The following is a 20,809-nucleotide window of genomic DNA, read 5'->3' as shown; positions in this document are numbered from 1 at the left end:
ACAAGATGTCGACTAAAGAAGTTTCCGCCTTTATAACAAAGCTGCTGTGCCGAAGCCGGGGATGTATGGAGTACAGTGAGCTACACCGCGCTGTGCGGCAGCGCTACAGCCTGAGCGATCAGGATCTCCTCGCCTTCCTCGGCGAAACCTCCAGGTTCATCGTCACTGGCGACAGTAGCCAGTCGGGGGTAGCGGGTCCGCAGCCGGGCGCCGCCAGCCGAGTCATCGCCAAGACGTCGGTGCGCCTTTGCCAAATGCAGGAGTGCGACGGCCGCTTTTGCCAGAATCTGCACCTGTGCAAGTATTTGGTTTGCGGACAGTGCGGACGCGGGTAAGTCGTCATCTTCTGAGACGTCATTTAAAAACGGCTTGTTCTTTTACCTGCAGCTCCCCCAGCCATTTATTCTCAGTTGTTTTTCTCTAGTAAACGACTTTTAAATTAAATTCCACTATAACATATGTAAAGGGTGTGAGGGTTTTTTTAAAAACTAAATTGCCTTTTCTACTCAACGGCGTAAAAGCCAGTTTGATGTTGGGTACACAACTTGGTTTAAATACAGACGTCTATTTATTGGGGTGTGAACGGAGCTACATTAAATTACCTCTTTAGTTTTTTCAACATGGACTATGTACTTGTGACAATATGACTGCTATTATATAGCGTTTCCTTTTCCCATATTCTGTAGCTCCATACAGGAAGTTGAAAAGATTGAACTTTTCCAAGATGGCACAAGAACTAGACAATGACACTGTAGTAATCTCTCACACCAGGCTTTCAGAATTGGTGAAATACCGATTCAGTTCATTTGTATTTTTTAGCAATGGTGCCTTTCACAGCACACCCCAAAGTGCTTTATGTGGGTGTGTTGTGACACATTCCTGCATTATTTATACAGAATTATTCAAAAGCAGGTAATAGGGAAGCGGTATATTTATTGCCAAGAAGCATTGTCACAAAAAGGAAATAACCGACCAAACAAATTTCCTTACTTTTTGTGCTAAGTTTAGATTAAAAAAAACAATGACATGTACAGCAGCACCAGCAGCCATAGTTACAGTGTGTGATATGTTAAGTTGTGGGTAAGCTTAGGTCTTCAGTCAAGATTTAAAAACAGAGACGGTACAGCATCTCAAACCATTCCACAATACAGAGGCCATGTAGTAGAATGCTTTACCACCAGCTGTCATTCAGATCTGGAATGACCAGGAAGTGAACGATGCAGTTTGTAACCTTAAAGTAATTCTCGTAGGTAGGTAGGCAGGCACTAGACCATTAAGTGTCTTATATGAACCTGACAGGAAGGCAGTACAGGGAATTGCGTAAGAGCAGGGCTTATGTGCAGACTTCCTGCTTCTGATGCCAGTTCCAGCTGCTGTATTTTGAAAACACTGCAAGTTGTGTAATGTGCAGGGTGTGCTCCCAGATAAGAGCATTACCTAATAACCTACTGTATACAAGAGCATGCATTAATGTCTGTGTGTTGAATAGTAAGTAATCGCCGTAGGAAATATATTGATATCTATTAGTCAAATAGGATTTAAACAACTTTGGCACCATTCCACGCAACCCAACATCAAAGTCTATGTAAGAAAGTATAATTGTCAACCATGTCAAAGGCCAGACTAAAGCCCAGAAGCATTAGCATAGTCGCCTTGTCAGCATCAGCTGCCATTGTTATGTCATTTACGACTTTAGTTTAGGCAGTTTGCTGTGTCCCTGGGCGGAAGCCCTACTGCAGTCTATCCAGTGCGTTGTGTGTCTCCAAGTATGGCTGAAGTACTGACTATCCTCTCCAAAACTTTGGACAAAAATTGTCAGTGCTGACAATGTTAGCGACGGGTCTGTAATTGCTGAGCTCCTGTTAATCCAAACTTGGTTTCTTCATTTGTGCTTTGATGACTGCTAATTTAAATTGGTCAGGCACATTGCCTGAAGACAGCGATGCATTCATTATGGCAGCTATAGGCCTTGCCGGAACTTGTCCACTGGGTCCAATTCCCACTCAAGTGCTTGGTTATTTCTGTTGCCATCAATAAGGTTAGAGCAAATGACTGAATGGACCTTATGTTGGGTTTGCTTGTGATGTTGTGGCTGTTGGATCATACCAACTTCCATATCTCTAACCCAATAGATTTCCAAGGCACCACATTTCCTGTTTGTGTGAACGTATTTGGCCAAATAAACCTGATTCTGCTTCTGATCACTGTGATGAGTAACTTCTACAACATGACCCCTAACTGATGAGAAATATGAAATGATCTTTTTACCAGGAAAAAATGCAAGTACTCCCACAAGGTTCACTCTTCCCACAACTCCAACATTTTGACAGAAGAAGGATTGCAAGACCTTGACCAGCTGGAGCTGTTCCAGCTGCTGCTGCAGAATGATAATTGGCTGCTGCCTGATGTAAGGTTTAAATGAGATGGCTCAGACAGAGAAGGTTCAGTGTACTGTATAGTAACATGTATAGTAAGCGTCTTGTTTGTGTTTTTTTTAATGGTCGTAGATCTGCTCTCATTACAACTTGGGCAGTGATAAGCACGGCTCCTGCACATATAAGAAGAAGTGCTTCAAGCTTCATATCTGCAAGTTCTTCCTGCAAGGAGATTGCATTTTTGCCAATAATTGTCGACGCGCCCATAGGTTTGACGAAAGCTCTATAATGATACTGGAAAAAAGGTGCTTTAAGGTCGACCTAAACAGTCAGCGCGTCCTGTATGAGATCTACAAGAACCGCTTCATGATCACCGCCGATTTTGAGAAAGCAGCAGGTAAGAGCTTCTGTGTGATTCCGGGACCACTCAAATGGTGCCATCTGTAATATGAACACAATTGTAGTTTCTTACTAGTTTCCATTTTGACAGCATGTGGCCTTTGAGTCTGTCTTCTTAAATGACAACTTCATAGCATTTGATTATAAATTTTATTTTTTTATTTTACAATTATCTTGCACTTGTGACCGGCCTCTCACTGGGGGCTAACTTGGCAGTAAGATGACTCTGTAATAGCCATACACGTGTTATGTAATATCTGCCCAACTTAACTTAAAACACTAAGGTAGTGTTTCCCGATCCAGTCCTCGGGGATTCTTTAGTGAGGGAGCAAAAACGTGGACTGTCTATGGGTTCCCAAGGACCGGACTGGGAAACCCTTCACTAAAGGATGCTCTGATGCTGGCAGTATTTTTGTCCTCCTTTCCCGTGTTTATTTTCGGGTCTCACGTACACCTGCAGAAAGTTGGCGGTCTGAATCATCATCATCCGCCATGAAGGTCATTGAGCCAAACAGTAGTGACATCTGCTTCTATTATATTCTGGGCCAGTGTGGATACAAAGGTAGGTTGTTCTAGGGGGGGCTGTAGTTAAAGCTCAGACCCGGGTCCCTACAAATGTCTACATGACCTTTAGTTACTTCTGTTGCTTCATTTCCTTAAATGGGTAAATTATGAAGGAAAAAAAAGTATTTCTCATTCAGGATAAAGACCCTGTAAACCAAATACATTTTTACATACATCATGTAAACTAAATACAATTTCATGCCTTTTCAAATACATATTTTATATTATGTCTCCTAAAATGAATATGTGCACTGAATTTATTTTTGTCTGTGTTGTAAAATGAGAATATATAAACCAGGGTTGGGGCCATTCCGGAATGCATTTATCAATTCCAGTCTAAATCAGGAAATGGAACTGGAGTTGGGATTGGAAAAAAAACTATGGAGAACAGAATTGGAATTGAATTAGAATTTCAGGGAGATTTAAATTCCAACTCCAGTTCCATTTTCTGATTTGGATTGGAATTGACAAATGCATTCCAGAATGGCCCCAACCCTGATATAGACACCCATCTCTGTGACAGATACAGAAACACGTTGGTGAATCTTCTGTTGGCCAATTGTTTTTATTTCCTACCAGAAAAGTGCAGAAATGTGCACTATGACCTGCCTTACCGATGGCAGATCTTAAACAGCGATGGTGTGAGTTGGAACGACCATCCCGACATGGAGGACGTGGAAAGAGCCTATAGCAAGCCAGAAAACGACGTTAGGTAGTCATGTCGCACGTCACAGCCACACCAACATAGTGTGAATGATCGAATGCTGACAGCTTTTCACATAGATGCTCTCACACTCGTTACTGTGATCTTGTTTTTTATTCAGTGAGGGGCTCCCTCCTGTAGACTTCCAGACCATGAAATGTGGATCAGCTGAAGTCCGTCGCCTCTCCACACAGTCCTCTGTCACCAAGCACTCCAGTCACTTCCTTACTACAGAATGGCTCTGGTACTGGAAGGACAGTGAAGGGCAGTGGAGACAGTATGGATGTGAGGTCAGACCCCCTTAATTTTTCTTATAATTATTGTCAGCCTTTAACAGACACTAACGTTTTAACTTGCATACACTATATGGACAAAAGTATTGGGACCCCTGGCCATTACACCTACAGAAACTTTCATGACGTCCCATTCTAACTCCATAGGCATCGATATGGAGCTGGTCCCCCCCTTGCAGCTATAACAGCTGCCCCTCTTCTGGGGAGGCTTTCTACAGTGTTTTGTAATGTCTGTGGGAATTTTTGCTCATTCATTCAGAAAAACAACCCCATACCATTACCCCTCCTCCACCAAACTTTACAGTCGGCACAATGCGGTCATGCGGGTAACGTTCTCCTGGCATCTGCCAAACCCCGACTCGTCCATCAGACTGCTAGGCAGAGAAGCGTGATTCGTCACTCCACAGAACACGTTTCCTCTGCTCCACACTCCAGTGGCAGACCTGACAGCATGGCTATGTGCTTGATTTTATACACCTGCGGCAATGGGTGTGACTGAAACACCTGAATTCAATGACTAAGAGGTGTGTCCCAATGCTTTTGTCCACGTAATGTACCGTATTTTCCGCACTATAACGCGCACTGCATTATAAGGCGCACCGTCAATCAGTGGTCTATTTTCAAACTTTTTCCACATACAAGGCGCACCGGACTTTAAGGCGCTTTAAGCAAAACAAAACAGTCAGATAAGCCAGTCAACCAAAATTTATTTTACATCACGTGTTCACAATGACTGTCAACATTGTTCAAATGTTTATGAGCGTCTTCACTACTCTTTAACACGTAAAAAAACAAGAGTCTTATACCGCTAAATCAAAAGTCAGCCTATTAACAATAACTCAAAATTGAACACTTATAATACGGTCCTATACCGCTAAATCAAAAGTCAGCGTATTCATAATAACTCTTGAAATTGTTCATTTATAACACGTGAAGCACTACACAATACACTCACTTTTCAATACTAAAACATTCAAATCGCTTCGAGTTCAGTATGCACAACAGAAATTAATCCACGTTTAAAGCGCACTGGATTATAAGGCGCACTGTTATTTTTTTAAGAAAATCAAAGGCTTTTTAGTGCGCCTTATAGTGCGGAAAATACGGTAGTTATATTTCAAGGTAAATCTTTACTATGATTTCAAGGCCTCTTCTGGGAACCAGAATGTCTCTTTGGTTAACCACTGTACTCTTGGTTTAAAACTCTGACATCCTAATTGTTTCATATCTAATGTGCTATTAGAGTGGAGACCTTGCACTGCCATTTCTAAAAAGCAAGACTAATGTATTGCTATTTTAGTAGTTCAGCATAGGAATTGTCAAAATTCAAATTTGAAAAAAATGAAAAGAACTGCATATACATAGACATCAAACTGCTCTAAAAGGTATAATGTAACATGCAGTGGCTGAAAAAGTGATTTTATTCCCTGTAGAGGGAGGAAAAATATGAAGCTTCAAGTCAGTCTCATACTCTGGAAAAAAGTTACCTAGGTGACATCAACGGCAGAATGCGCATCTCTATCGGCAGAAAGGAGTTTATCATCAACTTTAAAGGTAAGAAGATGTTTCTGAGTGGCAAGCTTTTTATTTTAAAGTGCCTAGTGGAAGTTTCAGCTGGAGACTGAAAGTCACGGCAGTACAGCCCTGCACACAGCTTTTCTTCACTGGAGCGGAGCACACATATCAACAAGTGCTGAGGCAGGGAGCACAGTGGACAGTGAACAGTGAACAGTGGACAGTGAACAGCCCCTCGAGGTCCATTATAGGGGCTTTTCTGAGGAGTCAGGCAGCTGCTTCAGCTTGATACATTATTGTCTAATCTAGGGGTCTCAAGCTGAAATTACCCACCCCCCCCCCCATCCCCCGCCCCCGCCAGGGGGCTACCAACTATGTGGTGTTCCCCCTCCAAGAGGGCCACAAGAGAAATCACACAACAACAAAAAAAAAAAAATTCAACTTAAAATTTCAAATGTATCTTAAAAACAGGCCTCTGTTAAATTAAAGGATTAATACATTATTACAAAGCTGAGATTGAATGGTATGAAACTTTAATTTCATGATTATAGTGACCAAAATTCAGTGTTATTGCTGTATTATAAAAATTTTCTGAAAGTCTTTTAAAAACCACTCATACACAAACTGCAATCATTTTACCAAGTTCTATATCAATAACAGCAAATTCAGTTACAGTAAAATCCACTTATAACGGACTTCAAGGGACCTGGCAAAACAGTCCGTTATATCCAAAGTCCGTTATATCCAGAGTTGCTGTAAGGCCAGAACACAACTACAGGACACCATTTACTCATGCCACACCCCAGCAGACACACTTGTCGTATAGATCATTATATTGTACATGTAGTAATCCAACTTTAGCTGACCAGATGCGTGACTATTAATAATCCCGACTACGTATCTGCGCTGGATATCACCGGCACGCCACACGCCTTGTAGGCGGAGCCTGCATGTCCGTTATAGCCGAACAAAACTACAGCTAAAAGCGGCCCTGGGGACCAAATTGTTTATCCATTATAAGCAAAATTCCGTTATATGCGAGTCCGCTATATCCGATGTTTTTTCTGCATGTTCTTAAAGGCGCACTGCCGGGACCACCTCGTAAATTATTGACGATGTTCCGTTATAAGCGAGTCCACTATAACCGGATTTTACTGTAGCAGCATTATGCACTTTTTGTTTGCATAGACATTAAAATTACAACATAGCCAATTTCCATGTAAACATATGAAAACCATATCATCTCCTAAGAGTTCGACTACTCACTGAACTTCAGACAGATACAAATAATGCTGTCACATCGTAGTTACGCTGTAAAATCCATACAGAAGATGGATACTCGTCTAAAATCTAAATTGTTCTGTTTCAACAATATATCAATACAAACATACACATAATTAATTCTCAGCAAATCGGTATTCAGCTAGCTCAGAGGTGAAAAAAATGGCACCTGAACTACATCACTGGCAATGTGCAGTATTTTGAGAAGTGGAGGTAACACTGAATTGCTTCAATTTACATCATTGACAAACTATTAGCAGGTTAGACAGACCATGACATTTTCCCCCTATTTCGAAGTTCTAACATTATGCGCTGAACCTATAGTTAACTTACCCGGCATTTGCTATAAATTAGTGGGTGGTGGTTACGAAGATTAAAAATACAATCGCATCAGACTTGGTCGTCTTAAAGGGCTGAAAAATTGTCAAAGTGCTGTAACTGCCTTCTGCCTTGTTTTTACTGACATAAAACAAACCCACGTTGCACACTGTGCCTGTGAGACCGATGGCTAATGCCAGACAAGTTTTTCAAAGCACCATAATCAACCACTGTTTTAACGATAATTAAAATTTGAAACGGTAATACTAAGTATCGGGAATTTTACCCTGAACCCAGTAACCATTTCATACCCAGTACACACAGATTAATTTGAGGGCCATATTAAATAGTAAAATAACGTGTCGAGGGCCGTGTGAAGGTGTTTTCACGGGCCGGATTTCGCCTGTGGGCCAGTAGTTTGAGACCCCAGGTCTAAACTTTCTAGAACATTCTATCTTGTTTTTCCACTTGTTGTCTGGTTTCACGGCTGGGCACTTCCATCTTATCAGTCAAGGTCAAGGCATCTGCTGTGAGGTTTGTATAGAACAAAGGTGGGATTCATTTTCGTGTTAATGTAATCAGCTGGATAATTATCATTTCTGTATGCAAGCAGTAATAACTAAAAAATCATATATGGTTCTGATACCTATAGTTAACAGTGATGAGGTGCATTTACGTGGAATCACTAAAATTCTGCTTTTCTGGTGGTGAAAATGATGGTGGAAAATGTCATCATCTCCTATTGAAGTCTGGTGTTTCACGGTGCTACTCTGCCTTCTCTATGTCAGACATGTGTCAGCAGAACCACGATAACCAAGCTAAGGTCGAGGTAAGACGGCGGCCACGCTTTATCTCTGCCAGCGAAGTTGAAAGAAAGCGGAGCAGGTATTCCGTCTTTGTCTGCCTGCCTGAGATACTTACTGACTTCTCTATCTCAAATAAATACTTCCAATGTAACACATGCAGTCGGAGGCAAGATTTGATCCCCCATCCCTGGAGGTGAAAGGCTACATTGACACCCACTGAGACACTGTGCCACCTGTAGTTTCAATGTCATATACATTATTTTAACTTTACATTAATTATCTGCATCCTTTCATTATCTGCCGCTTATTTCGGGTTGGGTCATGGGGACAGCAGTCAGCAGGGTGTTTCAATAAATACTGTAAATGAATATGTGTACTCGTGTATTTCTGTTGTAACTAGTAATTCTCATAGCCATGCAGTGTTTAGTATGGAATGTGCGTGTTTTTCTTGACATATACTCATGAGTGCGTCTGAGTAAATTGTTGACTTCCATATGTGTACCACTGTTAAGCAGACTATGGTATCGCAATCGCAGTGGCATTGGAAAGCGTTTGACATTAGGGGGACTGAATTTGCCCCGCCATGCAGGGGGGAGGGGGGGTGCAATGTATATTGCAACATCACAATGGGCACGCATCGTGGAAGGGTGCGATGTCATAAAGATTTTTAAATAATTTTCAAAAAAGAATAAATAAATAAATAAATAACTGATCCATATGATAAAATGTTTGTGTGATACAGGAATACAATCTTCATGAGGTATATATTTCATCCTCTGCATGTGCAGTGAATTGGTCTGGAATTGGTAACATGCAGATTATTGGGTTTGGGGGGTCTGCTTATATTGGGGGGACATTATTTAAAAATGTACCACACACTTATACTGGTGTGAAGTGGGATGCCAAGTCGTCAGTGAAATCACTGACCTAATCTGACAGGCATCCACACATCTACCTGAACAATCTGCTCGCCAACACTGCTCAACAAGTTGTGCCCCATCTTCATCGTCATTCGCGAGGCTGACCAGGAGTGCTCCCTCCCGCGCCAAGATGCAGTTTCAGTGTCATGTAATGAGGGGTGAGACCCAGGGAAAATCGCTGCAGTGAAGGGCTGCCCAACACTGCAGTGTCATAGAGCTCTGCAGTTTCTTTGCTTTCACCTCTCGCTACTGGCGGTTTGTAGGAAACTTTATCGACACGATAAAGCGCCGTGTCGCTCCACCAGCTCGCTGGAAAGGGGTGGGTCTTTGAGAGGTCTTTTTTGGAGTTACAGTCCTCTTCGTTCATATGTCTGAAAGTTCGTAAGTAGAGGAGCATCTGTATTCTTCCTCTACTCTTTCTTAGTTGACATCTCTTCTGTCAGAGTCACTGCTGCCACCTACTGGAAACACCTAGTCAATTTTGTTGCACATTCACAGACCACATCTATGGACGCGCGTGAGCTCCGCCAGACAAAAAATCGGGGCAACCCACGTACAATTCACAGCCGCCCGACGCAAACCGCTAACGACGAAATTTATGTCCCCTCACCCTGTGCGCAACCGAAACCGCATGCGGAAAAATGAAGTATGAATTGGCCTTAATTCTAGTGGTAGTGTCACCAAAGCTTGCACCTCTTTCCAGTAAAACTTTCTCTTTGAACTTTGCAGTAAAGAACCTGAGAAGCAAGACAAATGAAATTCAAACTCCGGAGACATGGAAAGGTGGCAAGATTTGAACCAACAACCTGGAGGTGTGAATGACCATACTAGCTAATAATATTGTAATAGTTCATATTTCAAAAACATGGTAGCTAGGTGCGAAAGTCAATGAATTGTTATATCATCATAGCAGAATTTTACAGATTTCTTTCCACTGCACAATAAAATTAATGTATAAAATATAAATTTTTAATTTTTCCTTGAACCATATATTGAATTTCCAGATATTTTATATTAAATAGTAATAAGCTCTTTCTTATCTGTACACATTGAGGCAAATAAAATACTTAATTACAAAAAATTAAATACTGTAGTGCCGGCGAGATGACTCAGAGTAGCGAAGTGTTGTAAATATTGACACATGTGTACCTTTACCTGTGTATGTACTCGGTCCTTACGTGATCCTCGTGTGTCTTAGTCATTGTGTGATTGCCCTCCCATGTGAGCTTTCTGGGTTTCCCCGCGTTTGCCTGCCGTGTATGTCGCTGTATTGTTGCCTGAGTGTGGCCCTTTTAAGGGCTACATTAACCCTGGGGAACCCAGAACACATTATTATAGGAAAAATATGTCCATTGGCTAAAATGATCATACAGACCCAGTGAACTCAAAAACGGGTGTTTTGTAAAAATAACCCTTTCCCAGTCCATGTTATGAATGTGCCACATACGACCCGCTGGACTGTTCATGCTGTTCCAACTTGTTAATTCCACCTATGAAATAAGGACAGAAAAGAAGGAAATCCCAAATCTTTGCAACATTCTCATTTTCAAAATACATTTATTGAGTTTTCCTTTTCATCATTCACCGTGTGCTGGCAATGAAACACATGCTTCAAACATGCCAACCCATCAAGAAACAGGTCAAGTGAACAGACCTACAAAAAGGTGAACTACACACAGGAAGTTTACCTGTGGTGGGTTGTAAGGTCTGGTGCACCACCTGTATTCCCTCTGTTTTTGTCTGAGGCTGATGTTGAGCACATGGAACATGATCATCACAGTTGCCAGAAAGGTTTCAAAACATCCAAAACCTAGCTGTACATGTTCTGTAACATCTAAACGTTATAACTGATGATGCAAAATTTCTGCCACTTACCTATTCACAGCTTGACAGGTGAATCTTTGCAGCATGTACAGCAACAAATTTAAAACTGAAATAAAAATATTTATTGTGGGAAAAAATCTGGTTAATTCAGTCAGTAATCACTAAATGTGACTGCTATTGGGTCGTATATGGTACAATGGGCTGTAAAGCAAAAAAAAATTCTTAACTTTGATGAGTGGGTTGAATGTAAGGCAGAAACAAAAGGAAGGGTCATATATGACCCTGTGGGTTCCCCAGGGTCAAAGTACCAACTTAGTGCCAGTTGGTGTCTTTGTGTTTGTTCATATTTTGCCCAGTTTAAAATTATTAATTGATCATGCAGCTACAGTGCTTTCTTTGTATATTTTCATTTTGTGTTTGAAATCATTTTTGTTGCCTTCTGGAATTCCGTGATCTTTAAAATGATTTATATTTAAACATATAAATCTGTTTCATACGTGTGTAAATTATATAGTATTTGTATTGTTCTGTTGTAACCATGTAATAAGTTATATAATTAAATCTTTTGTTTGCACTGACTCAATCTTAAAGTTCACAGTTCACACAACATACATGTCACATACAACATACGTGTCGAATTAAAATGTTTTCTATGTCTGCAGTTAAAATACTGTGACATCAGCAGGACCGATTTGGACTGTAACAGCATTCCTTGCACCACGCGTTTCTATAAATACTGTAAATGAATATGCGTACTCGTGTATTTCTGCTGTAACTAGTAATTCTCATAGCCATGCAAAGTTTAGTATGGAATGTGCATGTTTTTCTTGACGTGTACTCATGAGTGTGTCTGTTGAGTAAATTGTTGACTTCCGTATGTGTACCACTGTTAAGCAAACTATGATATTGCAATTGCAGTGGCATTGGAAAGCGTTTGACATTAGGGGAACTGAATTTGCCCCGCCATGCAGGGGGGAGGGGGGGTGCAATGTATATTGTAACATCACAATGGGCACGCATCGTGGAAGGGTGCGATGTCATAAAGATTTTTCAATAATTTTCAAAAAAGAAAATTAAAAATAACTGATCCATATGATAAAATGTTTGTGTGATACAGGAATACAATCTTCGTGAGGTATATATTTCATTCTCTGCATGTGCAGTGAATTGGCCTGGAATTGGTAACATGCAGATTATTGGGTTTTGGGGGTCTGCTTATATTGGGGGGACATTATTTAAAAATGTACCACACACTTATACTGGTGTGAAGTGGGATGCCAAGTCGTCAGTGAAATCACTGACCTAATCTGACAGGCATCCACACATCTACCTGAACAATCTGCTCGCCAACACTGCTCAACAAGTTGTGCCCCATCTTCATCGTCATTCGCGAGGCTGACCAGGAGTGCTCCCTCCCGCGCCAAGATGCAGTTTCAGTGTCATGTAATGAGGGGTGAGACCCAGGGAAAATCGCTGCAGTGAAGGGCTGCCCAACACTGCAGTGTCATAGAGCTCTGCAGTTTCTTTGCTTTCACCTCTCGCTACTGGCGGCTTGTAGGAAACTTTATCGACACGATAAAGCGCCGTGTCGCTCCACCAGCTCGCTGGAAAGGGGTGGGTCTTTGAGAGGTCCAAAGCCTGTGCCACCACCTTTAACTGCCCGAGGACTGTACGTTTTGAGTCCCTATTCTTGGTGTATCTCGATCCGGCACTCCCCGTCATTGTTTCCACGGAAACCAGTAACGAGCGGCTCTGCATCCTGGCACAGGAGGGGTCCCAGGGAGGAGAGGCTGGTGTCGTACTTCCGCTGGATGCTTAACCGCCCTGAGAGAAATTACTGCACAACCTGGCATGAACTCCAACCAATTATCCAAGCCTGTTGCCATTTCCGCACGTACCCCTGTGGACAGCACTTCCTCCTGCACACTCATCATGTCTCTCTCAACTGATTGCTCAACTTCTACAACCCCAAAGGACAGCTGGTGTTCTGGCTGAAGGTCCTCCAAGGGTATGACTTTGAGGTGCAGTACTGGCCGGGCAGGCTCAAAGGCAAAACAGACGCTCTTTCTCATTGCTGAGAAATGGACGACTGATGTCACTGCTGCCTCGATGAGGAGCACAGCCAGAGGTGGGTTGTGGTGGCAATACAGCAGGACACCAGCAGTGAGGAACTACAGACCATCGATGGTGCATGGCCCAACTGCAGCCAGGGCACAGAACTGTTTGCGCACTGCTCTCACTGCACAGATCACCACCAGCACCTGCCCTTGGTCCACTGGGGATACTGCGCAGCGGTACAGGAGATCACTTGTTGCATATCAGCTGCACTGATGTTTGGGCGGGAACTGCGCACTGTGACCTCAGCATTCGGGCCACCCCTAGAGCTGCAGGTACTGAAGGAGCCAGGTATGGAGTACCTGCGGTGTCTCCGGGAGTATCCGAGGGACATGTACTTGCTGATCCGGCAACACCAAGGTGCACCGACCGCCTGGCAGAAGCGCTCCTATGATGCACACAGCTGTGGGCAGTACTTCAGCATCAGGAATTCAAGTTTGAGTGTCCTGTTCCATCTATAGGGAAGGGGTAGTCACCTAAGCTGGACAGCAGCTGAAGATGACTGGGGGAGAACCTCAAGCACCTCTCTGCCGTCGTCTATTGCTGGCAGCTGCCCAAGCGACGAAAGACTGTGGCCCCGCCTCGCCGCTTAGCCAGACCGGACACTCCATGAAATGGAGGTATATAGCACACCCCAGAGACTAGCAGAGCGGTCACGGCAACAACACCAGCTTCCACCGTGTTTGTGGGACTTTGTGGTGGACTTGGAGGGGGTTGCTATGAATCGCTGACCTCTTAGGAGGGGGCAATGTGATGTCGGTCGGGCGGGAGGACCGATTATGTGCTGTAAAAGCATGCCTTGCATTGCTCCAAGCGCATCTGTAAATAGTGTAAATGAATGTGTTTTCGTGTATTTATGCTGTCAATAGTAATTGTCTCAACTGTGCTATATTGGAATGTGCATGTTTTCGATATTGTACCTGCGCTGAGGCAGACTGTAGTGAGTTGTAACAAAGATTAATTCTCCATTTTTAATCGAGCGATCGTCTCCTTTATTTTAAAAATGTTCCGCACACTCACTACAATACAAATAAACTGACGTATCTAAAAATATAACAAAGGATGTGTATCACATGCCAGAATACATCAAGACATTTTCATAATTATTATCTTAATGACGTACGTGTAAGATACAAAGAAACGAAAGCATCAACAGACTTCATACTTTCGGATTCTGTTCTAGACGCTCCCAGTTCGCTTTAAGGCCAGCAGGAATGGCCGCGTCACCTGTATACCAAAAGAGACAATGGGTATCGATTACACATAACGACCAACTGCAGTGTGTACTCCACAAAACACTGAAATTAATAACAGTTAAAATATAAAGAAATAAGTGCTGTATAATCTTCATTAATATCCTAAGTAAATAATAAAGGAAAGAAATTTAATCACAAAAACCACAAACTGGAGTAGTAAACGCTTGCATTTTAAGTGTCAGTTAAACACCATGAATTATTGGTGTGGTGATGCACTACGGTAACACTTGTGCTTAAAGGGGAAAGTGCCCCGCTTTCGGGCTTGTGGTGATGGGGCGGTGGCTTTCCTGAGAGCATCGTCATTCAGCCCGATCCTCAAGCCTGCGCAGAGAGAGAAAGAAAGAGAGACAGGGAGGGGTGAGGGAAGGAGGAAAGGAAAGAAAGCGAGAGAGAGATTCCCTTTGGTATCGCATAGAGGCTCCAGACCGTTCCTGCGCGCTGCCGACAGCCGCCGCTGTCCGATCGGCCAGCAAAATGTCCTACGCCAGTTACGCCAGAGTGATCCACTACGCCACCAGCATCCTGTGCTGCAACAAGGGCTCCATGGACCTCGTGGAGCTCTACAGGAAAGTTTTCCGCCGTTTCGACATCACGGAGAACGACTTTTGGTACATAGTAAGAAAATGTCCACGCTTTGCCGTGGTGAGGAGCGCCGGCGCCTCTGAGCGGGGGCCGGAGGATTGGGGATCCGACTGCACGGTGGTCGCCAAGACGTCCCTGCGGATCTGCAAGAACTATACTAAATACGAGTGCGGTGACTGCCAGGAGCTGCACCTCTGCAAATATTTCGTGTACGGAAACTGCAGATACGGCAAAGGACGGTGAGGAACGGAGCGGAAAGGGGGCAGACGCGCGAGCGCAGTACACCCCCCCCCCCACCCCACCCCACCCCACCCCCGCGAGGCACGCCATTTGTGAAGCTAATCCGTTAGCATAGCAGTCACCTTTTCAAGCCCCGAAACCACAGTCTGTCCACGTAAATGTTATTACCTTGTTGCATTTATTAAGGTGTTTGTTTACAGAAACAACTTCTGTCATTGCAACGTCATGCTAACGCCGAATGGACGGATTGGCCTTGGAACAAAATAACTGCTTGGCACGTTTATTCGATGTATTTTTGGGTTTTATTGTTATTTAAATATTTTTTACAAGATCTTACCCGTCGTTTAAGAATGAGAGAATGAGAGACAGTAACAACACTGTTAGTTCCTTGTTGTCTTAATTGCAGCGAATTGTTGAATCACCGAAAACCAATAGCGACGTGCGCTAAACGGCGTTTCAGTTTCAGCTCCTGTAAATGGACAGTAACGTCTTTTCAGGCCGTTATCACTTCTGCAATGAAAGCTGTTATTTATCTCGTTTCCGCATTATTATGCAAATATGTCCGCCTTGGAAAATGTCCTGTAGCCATTTGGAACTACTCAAATAAAAGGGCATACGTGATTCATATTTAGAGTCATAGCAGTAAAATCTAATTATTGCATAGTGCATGCTAAATCGTGCCTCTGCATGAAGTAAACTGTAGTCTGCCATTGAGTGCTATCCTGCTTTTTGATGGCTGTCCCTTGTTCCTATTTGGCTGCAGTTTCTGCTGATGTGGAGAATCCCGGGTTTATAAGTCCCCATTCATTTTAACCACATCTCCTTAACACTTATGGCGCTGCCTGCTCACTGAAGGTCCACATCCCACCTTATTATTCTTAAAGCTCCGGCCTCCTCCCCCCTTAGGAAGCAGTGTAAGTTCTCGCACGACGTCCGATCCGAGCACAACTATCCTCTCCTGAGAGAGTGCACCCTCCACGAGCTGCACGAAGAGGACCTCTTCCTGCTTCTGCTTCAGAATGATCCCACTCTCCTCCCCGAGGTGAGAGCGCCCCTCCCAGAGCGCACATACAGGCTACGTCAATTCAGTCTTCGGGGCTCGCTGACGTCATTGGAATAAGTGGGTTAGATGTTATGCACATTTTCACTATATAATACTAATAGATTTTTTTTAATTAGTCTAATTAGATAATTGTGCAGTTGATATATTTTCTTAATTGTCAAAAGCATTGTGTTGTGCCTATTATTGGAATCAGTATCTAAACTTGTCTCTAATTTGCAAACCTTCCAATTTGACAGCCATTCCTACCCTGAGACACTACCGGCATCTAAGTGTGTTCCATGTACTTTCAAAGGTCAACCAGTCACCAGGCGTGTACCGGATCTGGTCATAGTAGTGATGCGTGTGATTGAGGTTCCTCCTCCTGCCATCGACTGTACACAAAGGCTTTTTTTGTTTTCATTTTTTTATTATTTTTGTTTTTTTAAGCTGAAATGCATGTTAACCAAGAGTAACTTGACCCGGAGATTCGTTTTTCGGGAATAAGGGACAGTTGCTTAGCAGATAGCAGATGATGGTGTCATCCACGTGTATCAGAGTAGTAATGTTAAAGAACAAGTTACAGATTGGCTTGGAACAACGCACAGACGCAGCAGTTGACTGTAATCACCTCAAAAACAGGGACTAACTTCTGGCAGTTTGGTGCAGTAAAAAAAAAAAAACTAAACAAAAAGAAAACAAAATGAAACCAACAAGAAGCTGCAGTAAATATTTTAATGTTTGTTTGCACTAATATTTCTTAAATAGTAGCTATCATTCAAGTGAGTCTATCCCAATAAAAACAAGAACAAAGTAAACTTAAAAAATACAAAAAGAAAAAAAAAAGAATTCCAGTGAAGACAAATAATCTTTTTTCTGGTCTGCAGTATGGATGAAGAATTCTCCAAGCTGGATTCGGTACCTGCCCGTAATTGAAGGATGTTTCCCGTGTAAGAAAAAGTGTGTTGGAAATGTCATGCCCGGAGCTGATTGCAAAGCAAAAATAATAATAAAAAAAGAATAAAAAAAAAAAGGAAAAAAAAAAACAACAACAAACATGCAGTGGTCCTGTTGGTGAAAGTGTTTGTGCCCAGGATGTCCTAAGATGCGAGGTAATGTAAAAATGACTTGGTGTTCACCTTGTGGACACTAAACCACGGCTGGTGTCATTTATAAACTGCTCTTCTGTGTGTTCACGCAGAGCTCCGCCTCTTAAAGGCACGCAGTCACACTTTTGCACCCGTTTGCCAGTTTGACGGCACCCTGCTTTGCTCTCTATCCCCCTCGCGCAGGTGTGCTCCCATTACAACAAGGGCTCGGGTCCTTACGGGGCCTGCACCTTTAAGGCCACCTGCACCAAGCTGCACATCTGCCAGCACTTCATCCAGGACGACTGTAGGTTCGGCCATCGCTGCAAGCGGCTGCACGCGGTCGACGAGTACGGCCGGCGCATGCTGGAGGAGCGTGGCCTCAGTGGCGAGATCATCCACGACCTGCCGTTTATTTACAAGAACGTCTACCGGCTCAGCCTGAACACGCCGTACCCCGAGCGAGGTCTGTAGAGGGCACCCAAGTGCAGCAAAAAATTTAAAAAATGGTCGTGCACGTGCGTCAATTTGTGTGTCCTTTCCAGAGGGCATGGCGCTCGAACCCATGGTCAGGCCTGCCCCTCAGAGTGAGGAGAGGACCGAGATTTGCCTTCATTTCTTACGGAGGAACTGCCGCTTTCAAGGTGAGTTCCTCCTCCACTTCTTCCTTCTCAAAGACAACATTTACGTTATGTTAATTGATCTCAGTAATGACATCATAACAACCCCCAGATCAGTGCATTCGCATCCATTTTAACCTCCCCTACAAGTGGGAGGTGTTTGACGGGGAGTGCTGGAGAGACCTGAGGCACATGGAGGAGATCGAGAGGACATACTGTGACCCCCGAAACACACACAGGTGTGTCTTCCTTCCTGTCTTACACCGGTGTCGTGCCCATTTAGGGGGATTCTGGGGTCTCTGTCTGGACATCTCTTGTTCTCTGTAGCCCAGGGTCCCGGCCTGTCGACTTCCTTACCATGACCCGGGATTCCGACCCAGTCCGCCGTCTATCCACGGCCTCTTCAGTCAACAAGCCGCCACACTACATTTTGACGACCCAGTGGCTCTGGTACTATAAAGGCGACCACGAGAACTGGATCGAATATGGAAAAGCTGTGAGTTTCAGAATGCCGCCGTCCGGCCATCATTTTGGCTGTTTTTGAACCCGGAACGTGAACTTGGACCCTCTATCTCTCAGGACGACAAGCAGCGCGTGACCTCGCTGACGTCGAGAGACCTGGAGGTGGCTTATCTGACCGACAGCAACGCCGAAATTACCGTGATGAAAGGCCACAGGCAGTACTACCTGAGTTTCCAAGGTAACCCTCAAAGCCGTAACCTGATGATGAAATACAGACGCTGCCATAGCGAACCGCCATGTCAAATCTTGTACTCGTCACTTCCTGCTGTTGATGTGAGCACACAGTATGCTTTTTCAATGAAATGAAAATGAAAGTAAGTGACAATTTAGTTGATAATGATGCTTGTATATCTTCTGCAATACAGCCTACAAGACAAATGCACGTTTGCTTGGTTTTTTCAGTCGGCTCACCTTAACATATATGCTGTGTTGCACTATAAGAAGTGGGCTATATACCTGCTATATACCTGTGTTTACACATTACTGGTGTGAAGTGACACAGGAAAAAATGACACTGGTGTAAAAAAAATACCTACACCCTGCCCTCGTTTAGCTACCTGATTTAGTGATCATTTGCAAATATGACGATATAAAAAAAATCTGACTAATGCGCTCATTTATGACCAAGTTTTGTACGCCTGACGACTGTGCACACTGGAGTGAGAGTGATGCTGGCGTAACTGTACGAGAACGTCGTCTGAATGGAACAGCAGCAGCACAGTCGCGGTGACACCTAGTCTACTGTGATTTTCACTTAGTGACCCTTTTACTTAACGACCTGGTCGTTGGAATGGAGACGCGGGTGTACTCCAGAATACCTACAGCCCCTTGGCCCCCTCCAGAGCTGCCACTTTTGAGCGAATGCTTTTCACCAGGTCCTCGTTGACCTTAGACAGGGAACCCTAGAGAGTCGTGTTAGGATGGTTTGGATTGAGATGGTGCTGAAAGAGCTGCAGGTCTGACCGTTCTCCTGCCGCCATTGCAGACATGTACCAGAGGAACCCCAAGCACAATACCAAGCGGAAGGTGAGAAGACGACCCAGATTCATATCCATCACCGAGGTGGAGGAGAAGATTGCCCGATAGAACAACTGATCTAAAACTACACTCTTGGGTCAAATGACTTTCTGACTGTCCATGCCAGCCCTACTCCTCCCTCCCGGCCTAGAGGCAGCCTCTGAAACCATAATGCACGTTCCACAGCTTCACTGGGGGAACCAAACTGCTGCTGCCTGGTTCCGATGGGTCTGACATTTTTGCGGAGGAAGCTCACATACCGCAAAGCACACAGCTAGCTGGAGAGAGACCCGCCTCATTTTATTTTGTTCATCATACATGGGTCTTTTTTTAAAAAAAAAAAAAAATTAGCAAACATGAAAATCAGGCTTACGGTTGTGCTGCATCTCATCGGCCAGTATGATTTGTTCATGTGAACATTCTGTTGTGGTGGCTTAATATTTACCGCACACACGAACCATTACTGCAAATCATAGCCAGACAAAAGTTTAGAAGCATCAGTGTAACCTTAGAAGAATATTAAAATGTACTTGAAGTAGATGCTGAAGTTAGTTATTAGAATTAAGGTGTCACTGTTGCAGAACATTATGTTATTTGTTCAGCCCTACTTTAAGCCCCTATTACTTGTTGGATTTCCAAGTATAACCTTGGCACCATAACAGGTTGTAATTCCATTAAAGTGTACACATTAACCAGAAATACGTGTGGTAAACGACTGGCTGCAAAAAAATGAACTAGGTTAGCAGACTGCTAAAAGTGACGTTTATGATTAAACGTTTTAACAAATGCCTTTTTTTCTCTCTGATTGATGATGTATTTGATTCTCTATGGTTTCTCCATGGCTCTTCTAGTATTCATAACGTGTTTGCAGAGGGCCGTCGGAATAGCAGGATGGGGTACGCTTTGTTATGGGGACGGATCGTGCTGTAAAGTGATTGTCGCCGCTCCCGTCCGCACTGCCGCGGGCGCCTGCCTGTGCGCGCTCTGCCACGCGTTTTCCGGGCGCTGGGAGCGCGCTTCGGGTTTGGTTCTGACACAGAGTCCTGTCGGTCCTCCATGACTGATGCCCAGCGGTAATATAGTCTTTTAGAGCTGTTTATATTCTCTATTATTATTACACGTAGGCTGCATACTTCTTTATAGTATTCTCTGGAAATTATTATAATAATAAAAAAAAAACATCCGTATTTTTCGAGTTTTTTCTTTTTAAGCATATGCAATACTTTGTAAGCAGCTGCACGCGGTGATGTCTCATGTATGCACTTACGTAAATGTTGCTTTACTCTGGAGAGATGCTTTTATCGTGATCATTCAGGACAGCCTGACGAGTTA

General features: G+C 43.5%; 2 protein-coding genes across 3 annotated transcripts; both read left to right on the top strand.

The window, feature by feature from the left end:
- The first annotated feature begins 5 nt into the window (after positions 1-5).
- Positions 6-11,576, top strand: LOC111833319 (protein mono-ADP-ribosyltransferase PARP12-like). 2 transcript variants are annotated; one of them, XM_023791494.2, is made up of 9 exons: positions 6-331; positions 2,272-2,407; positions 2,508-2,772; positions 3,235-3,336; positions 3,918-4,050; positions 4,163-4,331; positions 5,768-5,888; positions 8,237-8,333; positions 9,904-11,576. In XM_023791494.2, exons 1-9 carry the CDS (start codon positions 6-8, stop codon positions 9,929-9,931), a joined length of 1,377 nt encoding a protein of 458 aa, XP_023647262.2. In that variant the 3' UTR covers positions 9,932-11,576. The 2 variants fall into 2 exon arrangements, with proteins under 2 accessions (XP_023647262.2, XP_023647261.2); XM_023791493.2 differs by having other exon boundaries at positions 8,237-11,576.
- A 3,050-nt stretch (positions 11,577-14,626) lies between these two features.
- parp12b (poly (ADP-ribose) polymerase family, member 12b) lies at positions 14,627-20,267 on the top strand. The gene is made up of 8 exons (XM_023791496.2): positions 14,627-15,190; positions 16,098-16,233; positions 17,523-17,784; positions 17,864-17,962; positions 18,051-18,177; positions 18,266-18,434; positions 18,518-18,638; positions 19,446-20,267. The coding sequence occupies exons 1-8, from the start codon at positions 14,844-14,846 to the stop codon at positions 19,544-19,546; spliced, it is 1,362 nt and encodes a 453-aa protein (XP_023647264.2). The 5' UTR covers positions 14,627-14,843; the 3' UTR covers positions 19,547-20,267.
- Positions 20,268-20,809: the final 542 nt, after the last annotated feature.

Source organism: Paramormyrops kingsleyae, chromosome 1, assembly GCF_048594095.1.
Source record: "Paramormyrops kingsleyae isolate MSU_618 chromosome 1, PKINGS_0.4, whole genome shotgun sequence".
NCBI lineage: Eukaryota > Metazoa > Chordata > Actinopteri > Osteoglossiformes > Mormyridae > Paramormyrops > Paramormyrops kingsleyae.
This window is presented reverse-complemented; position numbering and strand designations above follow the sequence as displayed.

Excerpts from the sequence above, each read along its gene's own strand:
- LOC111833319 (XM_023791493.2), top strand. The coding sequence starts at position 6 with ATGTCGACTAAAGAAGTTTCCGCCTTTATAACAAAGCTGCTGTGCCGA. Across the intron at positions 2,773-3,234 it reads CGATTTTGAGAAAGCAGCAG|AAAGTTGGCGGTCTGAATCA; the intron begins GTAAGAGCTTCT and ends GTACACCTGCAG. Across the intron at positions 4,051-4,162 it reads AAGCCAGAAAACGACGTTAG|TGAGGGGCTCCCTCCTGTAG; the intron begins GTAGTCATGTCG and ends TTTTTTATTCAG.
- parp12b (XM_023791496.2), top strand. The coding sequence starts at position 14,844 with ATGTCCTACGCCAGTTACGCCAGAGTGATCCACTACGCCACCAGCATC. Across the intron at positions 18,435-18,517 it reads GGATCGAATATGGAAAAGCT|GACGACAAGCAGCGCGTGAC; the intron begins GTGAGTTTCAGA and ends TCTATCTCTCAG. Across the intron at positions 18,639-19,445 it reads GTACTACCTGAGTTTCCAAG|ACATGTACCAGAGGAACCCC; the intron begins GTAACCCTCAAA and ends CCGCCATTGCAG.